Here is a 17,817-nt window from a genome sequence, read left to right on the forward strand (position 1 = left end):
CAGTGCATTCGATGAAACATATTAGGGTTTGTTCATTTTACCGTTAATTCATGTGGATTGAGTGGTATTGATTCTGTTTAAGGGCTTGTTCGTTTTTGCGTTAATCCATGTGGATTAGGTGTGATTGAGTCGGATTAAATCCATAACAAGTCAAAATCCATCTCAATCACACCCAATACACTCCAATCCACATGAAATATCGATAACCAAACAAGGCTTAAATCCATAGTAAGTCAAAATCTATTTCAATCCATTCCAATACACATGGAATTAGAATAACCGAACAATGTCTTAGGGCTTGTTCGTTTCAGCATTAATCCATGTGGATTGGGTAGTATTGAATCGGTTTAAATTCATAACAAGTCGAAATCTATCACAATACATTCCAATACACTTCGATCCAAGTAAAATTAGAATAACCGAACAAGACCTTATCTGATCACGCTTGATTGGCTGTCACAGAGGCACCACTGATACTTGGATTTCATATGTAAATAAATATACAGCACAAAAAAAATTTGACATAAAGGATATACTACAAGCGTTGTATCGTTGCTGCCTATTAATAATGGCATCAGTAATGGACAGTTCGGGCGCAATTATGTTGACATCTTGTTAACAGAAGGGGGCAGCCTCACAATCTGCTTGATGCCACAAGATACTTGGTGTGACGGGCCTGCGCCATCAGTTTTCCTGTCTTTTTCTTCCTGAAATCGACAGAGACGACACCGACTGACTTGCCGGCACGCAACAGCTTTCCCTCGACCTCTATTTCCTCCTGGACAATCAACCAAAAAAGCTAACAGTGATGTCCAAAAACTTTGTAAGGAACCGTAGCATTGTGTAACAAAGAAAAAAGTTGAAAAAAAATAGAACTAATTTGACAGTTTGTCGCCGCCAAGGGCAGTGCAGAGAGAGGACTAACAAAGTAAAAAGGAGGGGCTATGTGGGCAAAAGTGTAAATAAAGTAGCAAATATTTGAAGCCTATGCATAGAAAGTGGCGTTTTAATGTGTTGCACGTCTAAAGTGGCGTTTTTTTAAGCCTGCACTTGGCGGTGTCAAATTGCCGATTTTCACTAACCGGAGCTGGCTTAGTTTTTGTAACTTCCAGTAGAACAACCAAAGAACCAACAGCCTATATACAATGTGACATCTGACAGTATTATCTACCGAGATGGTTACTGTTATACCTACCAGAAAATTTTCGAGATATAAAGTGATACAATTCTACACTGTTCAATAATGTTATCCAACAGGCTCCAATTGCAACGAAGACGAGCAGCAGTGCAAAACGAATAAAGAGCAAACATGACTCATTTATGTAACCAACTTTTCTGCTTGCACACGCAACACATCTGTACTTGCCAAAAGGTAAGAAGCAGAGGAGTAATAACCATTCCATCTTGCCACTTGAGCTGTAGTCATACAGTGTTTACTGATGTTAAGTCATAAAAATGTAAGCACTGTACCTTTCTAGACCACAAAGCAACACTAAAGCTTCTAGTAGAATCTGAAAAAATGGATATTCATCTATTCTAAATAAACAATGTTAATGATACTGGCCTGGCAACAAGCACATCTGCTATGCATGTCGCATGAGCAAGAAAACAAATAAAAAGTATGAAACTACCAACATTGGGTTATTTATTTGGCAGAGATTAGGAATATATCTTAATCACGTTAAATCCGTATATCTAGTATAATAAAGATGGATAACTGAATTAGGATTTAAATAACATGTTGGAAAATTAGACAAAAGATAGTTTCATAGGTTCTGAAATTTTGTTATCATGAACACATCAAGTTCTTTAGAACAGGATGAACCCTTTGCCACATCCTAATAAAATCAAAGAACTTGGACTATTTAAGTTGTACCATCATTAACTACGACAAACTGCAACCTCTTGTCTCTATTAAAGACAGATATACTAATAATTTATTTCAGAATGCCAGAAAACAACAAAAACAAAATTCTAACAACTTCCATCAAGTTGGAAGCAATTTCAGCATCCAATCTCATCTCATTCCTACACAGTCCTACTCCTTATATGCCAACTTCACAATACAGTACATTGACTAACATCCAGTCTAGTAAATATATAGCAGAGAAGATCCCTGATGTATTATAGCCTTAAGAACTACGAGTGTGCCATTGAGAATTGAGACCCAAGCGCACAGCTTAGAAGAGACGGTTTCTGACAGCCAGAATTCCATGCACAACAGCAAGCAGTAGAATTATAGGAGTACCAATCATGGACAATTGCATTTTTTAGGAGACAAATCACAATATGATACTCTGACATTTGCCTAAAACATGCTAGAACCGTGACATAGCCTAATCGTTAATAGCAAGCACAAACTTTCAAATTATCAGAGAGCGAATACTGGAAGTGAATGTCATTTCTTCAGCAAAAAGGGATTTCCCCAGTGACCTAGCTCTAGCACTAGCAGCATAAGTGCAAAATCGTTCCATCATAAATTCCGATCCCCATGAACTATTTGTTTAAATAACATAATCGAACAGAACATGAAATGTGAACCGAGAGGGAGTGGGTCTCACCCCGACGGCAGCCGCGTCAACAAAGGAGACGCTGATTTCGAGGGATACCCCGCTGCTGGGGAGCCCGCTGCAGAAAAACACGGCCGATCCCAGCTGGTCGGCGAGCGTCGCTGTGACACCGCTGCGGAGGTACCCCGCGGGACTCTGCACGGGCACCAGAGATCGAGCCAAGCAAGCAAGCAGAAACAGCATATGTCTCGTCAGTCGTCAGTCGCTCAGTCGCCACCATCTCAAATCGAGGACGGAAAGAGAGGGACTGCGAGGCTTACCGCAAGGCGAGGGGTGACGACAAAGGAGCAGAGGAGGCGACCGTGCTCAGCGGCTTCGATGCTGACTCCGCTGAGGACGAAGGGGTCGTAGAAGTGGAGCCGCGCAGGGGTGGAGCCGGTGATTTTTTCGACAGTTGCGGTGGGCTCCAGGCTTTTCCGTACCGCTTCCGGGTCCATGGTGATGGCGCACCCGCTCCGGCCGGCGAGAAGTGGAGGTCGCGCGACCGGATTCCGACGAGGTGTCGCGTTGGCAACCCCAGCCAACTACGAGACGAAAGGAGGCTGCTGCACAGTGCGGGTGGTGCCGTGGTGGGGGTGGGATTGATATGGTCTGGCAACTCTTCCAATCTTTATCGATCGTACTGCCAATCATATTATCGACCATTATCGATGTTGATCTTATTATCGTCATCATCGACTTTTATCCAAGTCATAATCTTTATCGTAATGTTCCCGTCATACTCTTTACCATTAATATGCAACCAATTTTTCTTGTACATACCTTTCACTAAAATAAAATATTATATGTCATTCTCATTCCGAACTCTTGTGTGTTTCCCATACGCCCTGTGTGTTTTTTCCCAATTGTGTCCCTCCCCTCCCCGCAAAGCTCATTCTCATTCCCACGTGTATCCCACGCCTAGCTAAAATTAAATTAAAAAAACACAAATGTGGCCCTAATGGGATTCGAACCCGCGACCTCTCAAGTAAATGTGCTCGTAGCTACCACTATACCACATGTGTGTTTATGTTAATATTTGTTACAGTAAAAATATCTACTACATCTCTCCCAAAGCCCACCTGCTACCTTACACAATGTGTATTAGTAGATAATTATCAACGAGATTCCCGAATTATATTTTTGGATGGAGAGAGTAGTATTTAAAGAAGAGCCTTGCATGCAACTTCTTTTGTTTGAATAAGTTTTCAACTTAAATTTCTTTTTTATATGTGTGACATTTATTCTCCGTAATATTTTGTCCATGGATCTGACTTGTGAGTCATTTTTATAAACTAACGCCAAAGATAAATCCATGTTTCTTACTTGGAAACCCCGAACAAACACCACTAGCAGGAGGCGCTCGCGTTGGCGTCGCTCATCGACGATGAGAAGAAGCTTGACAACTGCCAGTTCGACCTCTGCAACTTCTTTTGTTTGAATAAGTTTTCAACTTAAATTCCTTTTTTATATGTGTGACATTTATTCTCCGTAATATTTTGTCTATGGATCTGACTTGTGAGTCATTTTTATAAACTAACGCCAAAGATGAATCCATGTTTCTTACTTGGAAACACCGAACAAACACCACTGGCAGGAGGCGCTCGCGTTGGCGTCGCTCATCGACGATGAGAAGAAGCTTGACAACTGCCAGTTCGACCTCTGGAAGCAGTCCTACTTGGCCGCATGCGTCGCTATGTTCGGCAAGCTCCGGCGCAGCCGTCGCTTGGACGCAGTCCAGAGCGGCTACACCACTGTCCATATTCAAACGAGGGACCTCATAGTCGTTGCCAACGCCGGCGACTCTCGGGTTGTTCTGGGCACCGCATCCGACGACGGCGCCGTCACGCCATCTAGCTCATCATCCGATGAAGCTCAACCGGCCACGTAAGTCGCTACTGATCGGCCATAAATTCTTGTGCGATGGGACGACGGTTGTTGTTGATGTTGTGTGAGTGTCCTCGAACAAGATGTATGTAGAGGAGTAGCACATCTGGAGGTGCAACGGCTAGGTGTACTACCTCGCTGATGAGCCCGGGGTGCACTTCGTTTAGCAGCCCAGCCAAAAGTCATCGGTACTCGCCATGTCACGCGCGTTCGACGACTACTATATCAAAGACTGTGGCGTCATCTTAGCGACAGAGGTGACGCAGAGGAGGACCGACAACAATGACCACTTGCCATCGCCGAGGTAGCTTTTTGTGCTGGCCTGCCTTTAATTCTCTTCGCAAACGCACACACTTGCCTTTTTATTTAAGCAAACATGTATGGTTGTGCGTGCCTGATGACTAACGATGTACGAGAGAACTTCTACCGATAGGTGTGGCACGTGCTCTCCAATGATGAGACCATGCAAATCATGGTATATATCGAAGTCTGTATGATACTGATGGTTATAATGTAGTAGTGAAACAGTTAAATTAAAATAACAAAATTTATATATGGCTAGGATCACAAATGAATTATGAAACATTTTCTTATAACAATATAAGACACATTATATATATAAGTTATCATGGTATTGTGTGTTTCCGTTGCAACGCACGGGGCACTCATCTAGTTAAAATATAATTGTACATAATTAAGCAAATAAAGTTTACATTAATTTATAAAACATAAGTAAAAATTACATAACTTATGAGACATAAATAATACTACATAAATCATAACAAAATCTAATTTAGACGTTGGATTTCAGATATATTTTTCATATATATATTATTTGGAAAAAAAACAGCTAGCTAACATGTTGTGCGTGTGAACCAATCCTAAAGTTATGTCGCTAAAGTCAATCGATATCGATCGAACTGTCCAATACACCGACTAATATTGGACCGGTTTATATCGAGTGACGCTGGCTTCGACACGATCTGTATGATCGATCGATATCGACCACGCGTCAGTAGTTGGTAACGCCATGTTCGTTTGGCTTTAATACGTATCGGCTTCTACTGTTTCTATAGTGTTTTGTCTTTATAGATTGTAGCTTCAACAGTCCGAACATCTGATTTTAATCTTAAACGAACAATGTCAAATGTTATACCCAACGTAGCTACTAACAGGAACAGATCTAGCGGTGGTGTCAGGCGAGGCTCAAGCCCCCTACCCCTTTCAGATCCTATGGAGCCTCATTAGAGTTTTCCTAATCTAAAATGTACACAATTTAACATAGAAGGGCTTCTATACTACAGCAACAGTTTAGTTCAGTCCCTCCTAAACTTTTTTCTGGTTCAGTCCTGGATAATAAAATACCGAGAAAAAATAAAAACCCTCTGGTCTAGCACTATTAAAAGTCATCCAATTATAAGCTTAATTAAATTATAAAAATACTGTTAATAGTTATATCTCTAAATGAATTTATTATAGAAAACATGAATCTTATTTTTTTATGACGGAGGGAGTGCTTTGAAGCTAGTAAATAGTAATAGTATATCAACACGGCATCCAATATAGCATTCTAACTAGCAGTATCCATAAGAGAGTAGGAATATTTATACTATTTTATTTATTAAAGTACTTCTATAATGAATCTAATATGCCAACCTTGTTTTATAAATCTATGTAAATTTAGGCGTTAACAGACAAGGTATTTAAAGTTTGACTTTGTATAAAAACCAAGTACAAGCACCAAAACGAACTATTTCTACATGAATTTGGCAGAAACAAGGAAAAAGTTGAGTGGTGGATTACACTAGCCTTATTCAAATCAGTAACGGTTTTGATCATTAATAATAATTCTCGGGACAAATAAAACTAGCGACCTGAGTGCATTTAGTACTGTAAGTTATAACTGAATATTTTCTCTGAATCTCTGGACGTGCCCGATTCTCTCGCTGTAGCTAGCTGCATGCCTACATATGGCACCGTGATCAGAGTTCGTCTTTCAGAAGCTCTGACGACGACGGCGGTGTAACGGCCTCCTCTGCAGCACTAGCATCACCCGTCTGTTCGTCCACGGCACCCGCTCTGGGGCCCTTGTTCTTCTTGATGAAACTGATGATGTCCTCGGCCGTTCTTCCGCCATTGTAGGAATAAAGTTCACCGGTGGTTGAGTAGAAGTAGATCGTGGGGTATCCCTCCACCGCAAAGTCGGTAGGGATATCATTTGCAGTGCCATCCTGTGAAAACCAAAAGGGGTGAATGACGAGTAATGTTCAGGTATGAGCATGGTCATACCATACCATACCACAGAAAGGAAACAAAGAGAAACGATTGCACATCAGTCGCAGAATTGTTCACCATCTTTGCAATGACAACGTCTTCGTCGTCTTGCAATGAGACTGCAACTTCCTCCAGGATTGGGGCCAGCTTCCGGCAATGGCCACACCAAGGTGCATAGAACTCGAGCAGTACTGCGAAGAAAAGGATCACGCCAAGCATGATGTAGTAAAACAAGTTGAATGCTAAGCGTAAATGAAATCCGACAGAAGTGAGAATAACTAACCATTTTTGCCAGAGTTGAAAACAACATCATCGATACTGTCAGCCACAACGACCTTAACAGGTTGGTCATTCACCTTTGGGATTGGCGCTGACTTCACATAAGGTGTCAAGTTTCCATACTACATGAACCAGCACAACTCAACAACAAGATTGGGCAGGAAATTATTTACTAGTAAAGTACTGTAAACAGCTCAGTAACTAAGCAACATAATAAAGTAGAGAAGGCCTCAACTGTATACTGCTTCAACCAGGGTATGACTTGATCAGGGTCGATGGTCGGATTGAGATATTTCCCACCCTGTGCAATCACAAAAAGGAGCGGCACATCGTCCTCTTTAAGCCCAAAGTACTGAAACAATTTGCACGAGAGCTTGTTAGGCATTTAGCTGTAGAAATCCTTTATCCTTGGCAAACAATTACTCAGAGAAACCACAAATAGCAACCTGGAAGGCACGGTCAGCAGATTCAACGTCACCAATTAAAAAACTTATGTTATTAGCACTGAATTTCGTGGCAGCTTCTTGAATCTGACTCTTGAAGGCCTCGATTCTGTCGTCGCTGAAGTTCAAGAAAAGCATTGCCTGCCCAACCATATTTGATTTCAGTAGATATGAAAGTATTATCTATACTTATGCAAAGGTAAATGAATGATGAAAACCTAGCTCCTCCACCCAACATACATACAGCTCATATATTCAAATTTTGAAAGAGCAAACAGAACATAATCACAGTTGTATTACTCACTTTGGCGCTAGGAGTGCTGTAGTATCTCTCAAGAAACTTATGGTTGGTTGGGTCAGCATCGAAGGTAACCACTGCAGGGAAACCAGACACTTCAATGAATTTTTCAAGAGCATCCGTATCAAAATCCTGAAAAAGATCCAGAATGGTGCTTTAGTACTAGTGGCGTTGAGTATACATGAAAAAGGATTGTACCAACCTGTGAATCAACAAAGAGCTCATCAAATGGTTTAAAGAGACGAACAGCAGGGCCCTTGATGGCTACATCACCACGCGGCAGAATGCTCGCGTCCGACGTGTGAAAGAAATCGTAGTCTGACCGTTTTCTCTCTGCCACGGCCATGAAATTCTCGTACTCCACACCAGCAAACTCGGGGAAAACTCCAACCTGTAACAGAATGTTTCACACGCACGCATCACACTCGCTCGCTTCCATCACTCTCTCATGGCACTCAATAAACAGGAAACATTTTTTTGAAAAGAACAGGAGACATCATCCTTAACAGCAGTGGAAACCTACAAGAATCACTCCTTTGTCGCCGATGGACGCCTGAGCAGCCTCCGCCGAACTGAGCTCGATGGAAGCCGGGCCGACCTGCTTCTTGAGGTACTCCACGATGCCATCGGCATCCCTCGGACCACCATAGCCACGCACGTCCTTCCCTCCGTTCTCTATGATCTTGAGGGTGGGGTACGCGTGCACCTGGTACTTGTCCTTGATATCCTTGTTCCTCTCGTCGTACGCGTCCACTTTGGCGAGCACCAACGGCGGGTCGTGATCCCTCAGAACGGCGGCTGCCTTCTCGTACTGCATACATGGAGCGAGTTGCATCCTCCTGGGTGGGCAACCAGCAGTCTGGCACAGCGACGTGTATGAAAGGGGCAGCGAGTTGTTACCTCTGGAGCGAGTTGCTTGCAATGGCCACACCTGCGGACAAGTTGCCATTACTCCATTAGCCAGGAGTTGAGACAGAGCACGGCTGCTCAGAGAGTGGACTGGAGTCACTGAGCCGTGCGTGTTGGCCCAGCTCTCACACTCTCACAACACTCTTGCGCTTGACTGAAGGAGAATAGCAGAAGAAGATGAACACAGCACAAGCAAGCACCCACACCCTGCTCAGCAGTACTTGTCACAACACTCACATGGCAAGAAGCACAGCACTTCCCTGTGTTCTATGCGCACGCACAGCACTTGCTCTCTCACAGCTCACACGCACAGCACTTGTGCATTACTACTGCTCTCACAACAGCACTCTCTCACAGGACTGCAGTCTGCACAGCACTTGGACACACACACCCATTCACTATGCGCTACTTCACCCTTTAAATAAAGAAATAATGGCATGCTTAACACGGCCACACAACTGCCCACACACAAACACACGTATTAGACTCTCACCAACTTGCGTCCAGTCACTTACATGCGAGTGACACTAACAGCCGCAACGCGTGAACTAGCACGTTTCTGGCAACTACACCAACACAAATTAATTAAATATTGACACTAGACCACATCTGCGGCACAACTAAGAGTGGCACTTCACTAACACACACGTACTTAATCAACAAAACACTAACTGGTCAAGATTATGTCTAACAGTACGTACCATGGAGCGTAGAACTCGACGACGATGAACTGGTGCTTGGCCACCACCTCCGAGAAGTTACCAGCGTCCAGCGTCAGGACCATCTCGCCCGGCTCCGCAGCGGTCTCCGGCCCAGCCAAGGCATATCCGGAGAGGAGGAGAATGCCCGCGAGGAGGGTGAACGGGAGCACCAGGGAGACGACCATTGCTTAAGCTGCAGCTAAAAGTGCCTTGCTGAGGGTAGAACACGAGTTAATATAGGCGAGGGTATTGCATTGCATTTGCAGGGATCTCGAGGAAGTCAATGGGAGCTTTGTTTGCTAGCTTCTCTTTGACTCCATGCTTCTGAACTTTGCCTTCAAAAGACATTAGTGAGCCTCACTCATCTTCTTTTTTATTCAGCAAATGATAGCCTGTAGCTTGTAAGTGCTACCAAATATTGACAGTACAGCACCTTTTGTGTGCAAGTGGTATATCGCCTTTGTAAATTACAGTTGTGCACTAAAAGGCTAAAAGCACAGCAGAATTTTTTGCAAGTTCTCCAAATACAAGGTACTTGGCGTTCTTGCCGCCCCTGGGAGACTAAAAACGATTTCCAGGAAAATGCATGACACATAACACAACATTAATCTAAGAGTAACTGCTACCAGAGAGGATCCCAGATTTAGAGCGGCACTGTCTACTGAACACTCTGTTCTTCATTTCTTTCCAAATTTTCCAGATTCTGAGGATGATGAGGGACCTGAGACCCAGCACCAGAGAAGGCTGACCTTGTTTGTTAACTGAATGTTTGAATGTAGCCAATTCTGCAGGGAGGTAGCTGACTGCTAGGTGGTATGTTGTAGCCCCTCATGCCACGGTCAAATCACCACCACCGCCCATGTCATCTTTATTACTGGACGCTCATATGCTAGGTGCATTGCCATCTCCAAGTTCCTGATACATAATTGGCAGAAATATGAATTCGATTTTTTTTCAAAAAGGAAAAAGAATATGTGAGAACATGGACCAAATCTGGAAATCCATCTACCATTTATGTGAGCCTCACTGCCTCAGCCATTGTATTTTTCCTTCTGCTGTGCGCAAACAGGGACAGGAAGAGTGCTGACAGTGTGTCTCCTCGAACCCAACTCGATGTCCAGAGACAAGCTGTGGTCTATGAGGCCACTGTTCAGTTGGGTAACCATAGCTGCATTGAAGAGAACAATATTAGTAAAGCTCTACAGGCAGGGGCATGCCAATACAAGGGCACTCTAGTGCAACCCATTCAAACCACAGCCACCATAAGCGTTGAGCTCAAGCATAGCATTCAAGGTCCAGAATGCCAAGGCCACCCATTTCTAATAGCTGACACATTGGTGTCCATGCCACCTTGCATTTACCCACAGAGAGTTCCTGATCCAGTGATCCCCCATCTCCGTAGCTTATTCCATTCTTGGGAAGTCATTTTAGCTGGTTGAGGACAGTGAGCAGATAGGTTGGTTGGGATCTTAAAATTGATCTGGGCTAGGACAGTTTGGGCAGGCCTGAACCCAAACCCCTCTTTTCTTTGTTTGGGCTCTGATTCTTGTTGCGCCAAATATTTTCCTCATCATCTTGACATTAGGAACTTAGTAGTGAAGTCCAATAATCTTGTCGGCACATTTTTTATGTCAACACTCCCCCTTCTCCTCTCCTGGGTAAGAAGACCCTTCCGGTCAGCCAACTTGCTTTTGGCTTGTCCTGTAAGTACTGTGGATGTACTAAGTACTAACCTCGCAAATATGATATCAAGCAAGCTTTCAACACCTACTTCTGAAGTCATCTGACTTTCTACTTCTATCCACAGGCTTCAGGGCAGTAATTCATCAAGTCATCATCAATTCCATCTATACTCGTTCTGCACATCTCCATCTGAATTATTCTTAAAGTACTGTGTATCTCATTCCTGCATGGATGTCGATTATCTCGTGCCAGAAACACATTCATTTTACTTCCTATCTCAATCCAACTACAACCGGGTTGCTTACTGACACCCCTGTCCTTCATGGATCTCCTAACTCTAAAAACATCTGCCCATTTCCCCATCTCAGCGTACATATTCGAGAGAAGGACATAGGGTCCAGAGTTCTCAGGATCAAGCTCAAACAATCTTCCAGCTGTCCGTTCCCCCAACTCAACATTCTTATGCAGCCTGCAAGCACCTAGCAGAGAAGCCCAGAGCACAGAGTCAGGTTCCGTTGGCATGTCCTTTATGAGCTCCTCAGCTTCTTTGAGATGACCGGCACGACCAAGCAAGTCAACCATGCATGTGTAATGATCTCGAGATGGCGTAATCCCATGATCCTCAGTCATGAAATGGAAGTGTCTCCGGCCCTCATCCACCAATCCAGAATGGCCACAGGCTGACAAGACCCCTATCATGGTGACAGAGTCTGGGTTCTCATTGCTGCACAACATTCTCTCAAAAAGATGCAATGCATCTTTTGCACGGCCATTCTGTGCATAACCAACAATCATTGCATTCCACGACACGTTATCTCTGGCTGCCATTCTCTCAAACACCTTAGCACCATCATCGATGGATCCTGTTTTCAGGTACATGTCTACGAGGGAGTTCCCAACAAACACATCAGACTCTGGCCCAAAGTCAAAGCGAAAACCTTCCTTGAGGACATGCACATGAGCTTGCTGACCAAGTTGAAGGACAGCAATATTCCCACATGCATTCAGAACATTTCCATACGTGTAATGTGTCGGCCAAATGGAGTCTCTTTTCAGCTGGACAAAGAGCCTAATTGCTTCTTCCTCCTCACCATTCTGGGCATATGCTGCAATGAGCACATTCCAAGCAATGACATTCTTCTCAACCATCTGCGAGAACACCACCTGAGCATCTTCCACATTTGCAGACTTCGCATACCCGGCGAGTATGGATGTTTCCGAGACAACACTCCTGGAAGGCATGGAATCAAAGATACACCTTGCTTCCCACGTCCTCCCACACTTCGCATACATGTCCACCAGAGCATTGTTGAGCACCATGTCATCCCTAAGTCTGTCGCGCTTCACCATATGAGCATGGACCTGCCGTCCTTCCCTCTCCGCAGCAAGCCCTGCACATGCACTCATGACACTTGAGAGTGTCACCTCATCCGGAAAGAAACCAGTAGCCATCATCTCCACGAACAGCACGAGCGCCTCGCCCACGGGACCGTTCTGCTCGTAGCAAGTGATCAGGCTGTTCCAGGAAACGACATTCCGCTCGGGCATTGCGTCGAACACCCTGCGCGCATCCACCGGGCGCTCGCACTTGGCGTACATGTCCACGAGCGCGGTCCCGATGTGCACGTCGTCCGCGTGCGGCGACCGGGCGACGAGGCCGTGAACCTGCTCCCCGGTCCTCAAGTCCTTCTCAGCGGCGCACGCGCTCAGGGCGCTGGCGAAGGAGTAGGCATTGAGCACGAAGTCGTCGGCGTGCATCGCGGCCAGGAACCGGAGCGCGTCCCCGGCGTGCCCGCGCCCGTGCCGCGCGAGCGCCGCGACGACCGCGTTGTATGAGCACTGGTCGGGGTCTGGGATGGCCTCGAAGAGAGCCCGCGCCTCGTCGGGGCGGCCCAGGCGCGCGTACGCGGAGAGGAGCGCGTTGTACGAGAAGGTGTTGCGGAGGGGGATGCCGTCGAACACCCTGCGGGCTTCGCGGAGTCGGCCGAGCCGCGCGTACGTGGACACGAGCGTGTTAAGGAGGAAGGTCTCGCCGGCTACGGGAGACTTTAGAACGCACCCGTGCGCAGCTCGGGCGCCGGGGAGGCTCGGCGCGGAGCGCAGGAGGTCCGCCAGCGGCGACGACGCGCGGAGGTGCGCGACGAGTTCTTGGCCACGGTGATGGTGCAGGTGCCGCGCCATGCCACTGAGACGCACGCAGTCAGGTCAGCAGTTCCAAGATCCACAATTGGACGGATCTCCTGGAATAATCAACAGCCAGGATCAGTTGCTGTCTCGAGAGAAACTGAACTGAAGAAGATCAACATTCTGCGTCTGCGTCGTCGCACGATGAGGGACGAACATGCGTGAGTCGGAGCCAGATCTTGCGAGGGACACATACCTTTCCCAATCAACATCCTCAGAGATGTTAAAATTAACATTTAAATTAGTGTTCAGGTTCGAAATGAGTTTAAAGCATCACGTTTTCTCACTTGCTGGTGCATTTTTCAAGGATTGGATCGAGAATGCTCCTTGCCATCAGGCATCAGCGGTCACCGCGAACTACACGCCTCGGACTCCTTCAGGCTGCAGATTGCCATTCCACGACATGGAACGCCACTGCACCTCGCCGTTTACGTGCTACTCACCGCGTGCTGCGTCGCCGGAGTACAAGCCCTTGACTCCCTTTAGCCGTCCCCGGCGCGCTTCTCCTTCTTGGCCGGAGTACACCCTGACGCCATTGTCGCAGCGACATAAATCACCAGATTACACCCCAGGCCCAGGATACAAGCCTGCCATGACGCCGTCGCAGCGATCAAGATCTCAAGATTACACGCCGGCCACCGTGAACTACACGCCCTGGGCTCCTTCAGGCTGCAGATTGCCAGACTACTTCCACGACATGGAGCACCACTGCGCCTCGCCGTCTACGTGCTACTCACAGCGTGCCGCGTCGCCGGAGTACAAACCTGTGACTCCCGTCAGCCGTCCCCGGTGCGCTTCTTCGCCCGAGTACATCCCGAGCTCGCCTGTGGTGTCAAATGCCGTCTCACGCACGTCTCCGCCGAGCCGCCACCGCTACCACCCTTACCAGAGGAGCAAGACTAGCTGCTGCCAGCGTCGCCGTTCCTCCTCCCAGCATGGAAACTAAACGCATCGGTATCGGTAGTTTGTAGGAGTAGTTTGTAACAGAGGACAGCCTCGGTTGAGACAGATCAACCTGTTGCCTTAGTTCTATCCTATGTATGCACGATTAATCGAGTATTTTGCCTTATGTTTAAGATCAGTAGAATAGCACGCCTGTCAAATGTTTGTGGTAGGAGATGTTCTCCCTGCTGTGGTATAAGAATATATAAAGATCTGGCACTGTTCTCTTGCCCGTTGCTTCTTCACCTCTGAGTTTCGATTGTTCGGTTAACTGAACTTTATTGAAACCACGCCATTCGTTTCGTTCTCTAAGAAAGTTTAGAAGGCCCCCTTTGGGTTGTAGGAAAGTTTCCTATTTCCTGTGAAACAAATTGATTTTTTTGTGAAATTTCTTCGTTTCAATGGAGGCCTAAGATCTGACAGAACCGTTGTCTGAAACTGTAACACTCAGACGGAACAAAAGCTTGAATCGACAGAGTCCAATAAATCAGGCAGAAGCTGGAGCTCCTTGCCCTTTCTGATCACTTTTTTTTTTTTGCTGTTTGGTCTGAAGTTGTAGTGCACGTCGCTTCTGCACCTCTGAAATGTGATTGCGACGTTTTCATTCTTCTGAAATCGTAGGATTAGGAAGAGTCTTCGTCTGAAACTGTAACGATGGAGAGCAACAACAAAAGCCTGAACTGAGAGCCCGATAAATCAGGCCAAAACTGTGGCTCGAGCTTTGGATCCCACAGTGTCATGCTATCTGCACTAGAAACGAATGAATTAAGCTTGTTTTTAATGCTAACACGAAGTGGGGATAACTCAGTTGGGAGAGCGTTAGATTGAAGATCTGAAGGTTGCGTGTTTGATCCACGCTCACCACATTCTTTTTTGAATCTTTTGAATAGACCCTAAACCTGCAATGTTTTAGTTTGTCGGTCATTTTGAATCTTTTGAAAATACAAACTTGATACTTCTCTGTACACTTAAAGAACAGATAAAGTCGAAAGATATGTTATATATATTTTTAATTAATTTGGCCCTTATTTCACAAACGGGTTGTCGGCGTTTCGACCCCGGGGGTCCCTGGACCGACGAGTAAAATTGTCGCTGCGTGTCCCAGCCCAGATGGGTTGGCGCGAGATGGAACACAAGGGGGGAGAACCGCGGCTCGTGTTATCCTGCGCCCAGGACGGATGCGCTTGCAGGAGGGGTTACAAGCGTTCGCGAGGGAGAGAGAGAGAGTGTGCGAGCCTGTTCGTCGGCCCGTTCTCCCGCGCGACCACCCTCCCGTATAAGGGCCCTGGACCTTCCTTTTATAGATGCAAGGAGAGGGTCCAGGTGTACAATAGGGGTGTAGCTATATGCTAACGTGTCCGGCAGAGAGGAGCCAGAGCCCTATGTACATGCCAACGTGGCTGTAGGAGAGGTGCTAGAGCCCTGTGCACGCGATATCGTGGCCGTCGGAGGAGCGCTTGAGCCCTGTAGAAGCACAGCTGTCGGGGCTGCCGGGACCTTGCTGACGTCTCCTTGCTTCCATAGGGGGCTGAGAACCGCCGTCGTCATGGACGCACGCGGGGTGCCATCATTACTTGTTTACCAGGGCGAGCCAGATGGGACGCCGGTCTTGTTCCCCGTAGCCTGAGCTAGCTAGGGGTAGGGCAATGATGTACCCCCTGTGGCGTGGTCGGTCCGAACCCAAGGTCGGGCGAGGCGGAGACTCCTCCTGAGGCCGAGGCCGGGGTTGGGCGAGGACGCGATTCCTTCTGAGATCGAGGTTGAGGCCGAGCCCTGGGGTCGGGCGAGGCGGAGACCATCCTCCGAGGCCGAGGTTGAGGCCGAGCCCTGGGGTCGGGCGAGGCGGAGACCGCCTTCCGAGGTCGAGGTTGAGGCCGAGCCCTGGGGTCGGGCCAGGCGAAGACCGCCTTCCGAGGTCGAGGTTGAGGCCGAGCCCTGGGGTCGGGCGAGGCAGAGACCACCTTCCGAGGCCGAGGCGAGGGCCGAGCCCTGAGGTCGGGCGAGGTGGAGCTTCCTGTTGCGCCTGAGGCTGGACTTAGCTGTTGTCAGCCTCACCCTGGCGGGTGGCACAGCAGTCGGAGCGGGGCAGGCGACGCTGTTTTCCTATCAGGTCGGTCAGTGGAAGGGCGAAGTGACTGCGGTCCCTTCGGCCCTGCCAACTGAGGAACGTGCGTCAGGATAAGGTGTCAGGCGATCCTCGTATTGAATGCTCCTGCGATACGGTCGGTTGGCGAGACAATCTGGCCAAGGTTGCTTCACTGCGAAGCCTGCCCAAGCTGGGCCTCGGACGAGTCGAGGGTGCGCCCGTTGCTTGAGGAGGCCCTCGGGCGAGGCGTGAATTCGCCTGGGACTACTGTTCCTGCCCGAGGCTGGGCTCGGGCGAGGCGAGATCGCGTCCCTCGAGTGGACGAAGCCTTGACTTGAATCATGCCCATCAGTCTCTGCAGCTTGTGCTGATGGTGATTACCAGCCGAGTTTAGTAGTGTTGGGGGTACCCCTAATTATGGTACCCGACAGTAGCCCCTGAGCCTCAAAGGGAGTGTTGGTACTCGCTTGGAGGCTTTGTCGCACTTTTTTGCAAGGGGACCTGCCTTTCTCATTTACATTTTGTTCCGGTGGGTGCGCGCGAGCGCACCCGCCGGGTGTAGCCCCTAAGGCCTCGGAGGAGTGGTTTGACTCCTCTAAGGTCTTAATGCCTTTCGTGATGCCTCGGTCGGTCTGGTTGTTCCCTCATGCGATCTGATGGTAGTCCGGGTGCATGGTCAGGTTCCGAGTTTTCAGGCTGGTCTGTTGACGCTGTCAACGGTTTGGCCGTAGCCAGGTTTGCGAGAGCAGCCCTGAGCCTCTGCACGGAGCGAGAGGACGATCAGGAACTGACTCGACTTTTATCATACGCCCCTTCGTCGCCTTTCCACAAGGAGGAGGGGGGAAAGCGCCATGTTGCCCTCGGAGGGCGCCGAACATGGTGTCTCCAGTGAGTTGCTAACGGGTGATCCGAGTGGACGCATGTGCCCCGTTTGATAAGGGTCGGCTAGTGGCCCAGAGACGTGCTCCAAAAGTACCTGCAGGTGATTTGCCGGACCCGGTCCCGTTCGATAGGGTCCGAGGGCTCGATGCCTCCCTCTGATGGGATTCCGTTACAAAATCGCTCCTGCTGATCTCGAAAATGTCCTAGGGTACCTTGGGAGCGTAGCCCGAGCCTCGGCCATGTATCGGACGTACCCAGAGTCATCCCTCGCTCTACGTGCTCTAGGACGGCTGTCGAACCCTTCGAGGGGCCAGCCTTCGAACCCCTGATCAGTAGTGGGCGCGGAGCCCGAGTGCTCTAAGGCGGCTGTCGAACCCTTCCGAGGGGCCAGCCTTCGAACCTCTGATCAGTAATGAGCCTGAAGCCCGAGTGCTCTGGGGCGGCTGTCGAACCCTTCCGAGGGGCCAGCCTTCGAACCCCTGATCAGTAGGAGGGCTCGGGGCCCGCTTCCTTCGCGGAGAAGGATCCCTTTCGGAGTATCCCCTTTCCCGGTCCCTGTAGCAAGAGAGAGAAAGGGGAGAAGGAAAAGGATATGAATTTAAATGGCGTGGCGCACCTTTTTTGACGCAGTCATCATGGCGGAGGTGAAACGTCGCCCGCTTCGCCTGCCAAGGGCGTCGCTTGCCCTGCCGAGGAGTTA

General features: G+C 48.0%; 2 protein-coding genes across 3 annotated transcripts; both read right to left on the reverse strand.

Annotated features, from left to right (window-relative positions):
• Positions 1–309: 309 nt before the first annotated feature.
• Positions 310–3,140, reverse strand: LOC100286193 (uncharacterized). The gene is made up of 3 exons (NM_001159081.2): positions 2,831–3,140; positions 2,562–2,705; positions 310–778 (listed from the first exon to the last, which is right to left on the reverse strand). Exons 1-3 carry the CDS (start codon positions 3,005–3,007, stop codon positions 635–637), a joined length of 465 nt encoding a protein of 154 aa, NP_001152553.1. The 5' UTR covers positions 3,008–3,140; the 3' UTR covers positions 310–634.
• A 2,996-nt stretch (positions 3,141–6,136) lies between these two features.
• LOC103641662 (protein disulfide isomerase-like 1-2) lies at positions 6,137–14,480 on the reverse strand. Of its 2 annotated transcripts, XM_020545945.3 has the most exons (11): positions 10,350–13,324; positions 9,341–10,255; positions 8,631–8,661; positions 8,254–8,541; positions 7,933–8,121; positions 7,737–7,862; positions 7,436–7,573; positions 7,225–7,341; positions 6,994–7,111; positions 6,789–6,901; positions 6,137–6,667 (listed from the first exon to the last, which is right to left on the reverse strand). In XM_020545945.3, exons 2-11 carry the CDS (start codon positions 9,523–9,525, stop codon positions 6,419–6,421), a joined length of 1,554 nt encoding a protein of 517 aa, XP_020401534.1. In that variant the 5' UTR covers positions 9,526–10,255; positions 10,350–13,324; the 3' UTR covers positions 6,137–6,418. The 2 variants fall into 2 exon arrangements, 1 of the variants encoding a protein (XP_020401534.1); XR_560429.4 differs by lacking the exons at positions 6,137–6,667; positions 6,789–6,901; positions 6,994–7,111; ... (4 more) ...; positions 8,254–8,541; positions 8,631–8,661 and having other exon boundaries at positions 9,692–10,255; positions 10,350–14,480.
• Between the last annotated feature and the right edge of the window lie 3,337 nt (positions 14,481–17,817).

The sequence above is a fragment of the Zea mays genome, chromosome 10, assembly GCF_902167145.1.
Source record: "Zea mays cultivar B73 chromosome 10, Zm-B73-REFERENCE-NAM-5.0, whole genome shotgun sequence".
Taxonomy (NCBI): Eukaryota; Viridiplantae; Streptophyta; class Magnoliopsida; order Poales; family Poaceae; genus Zea; species Zea mays.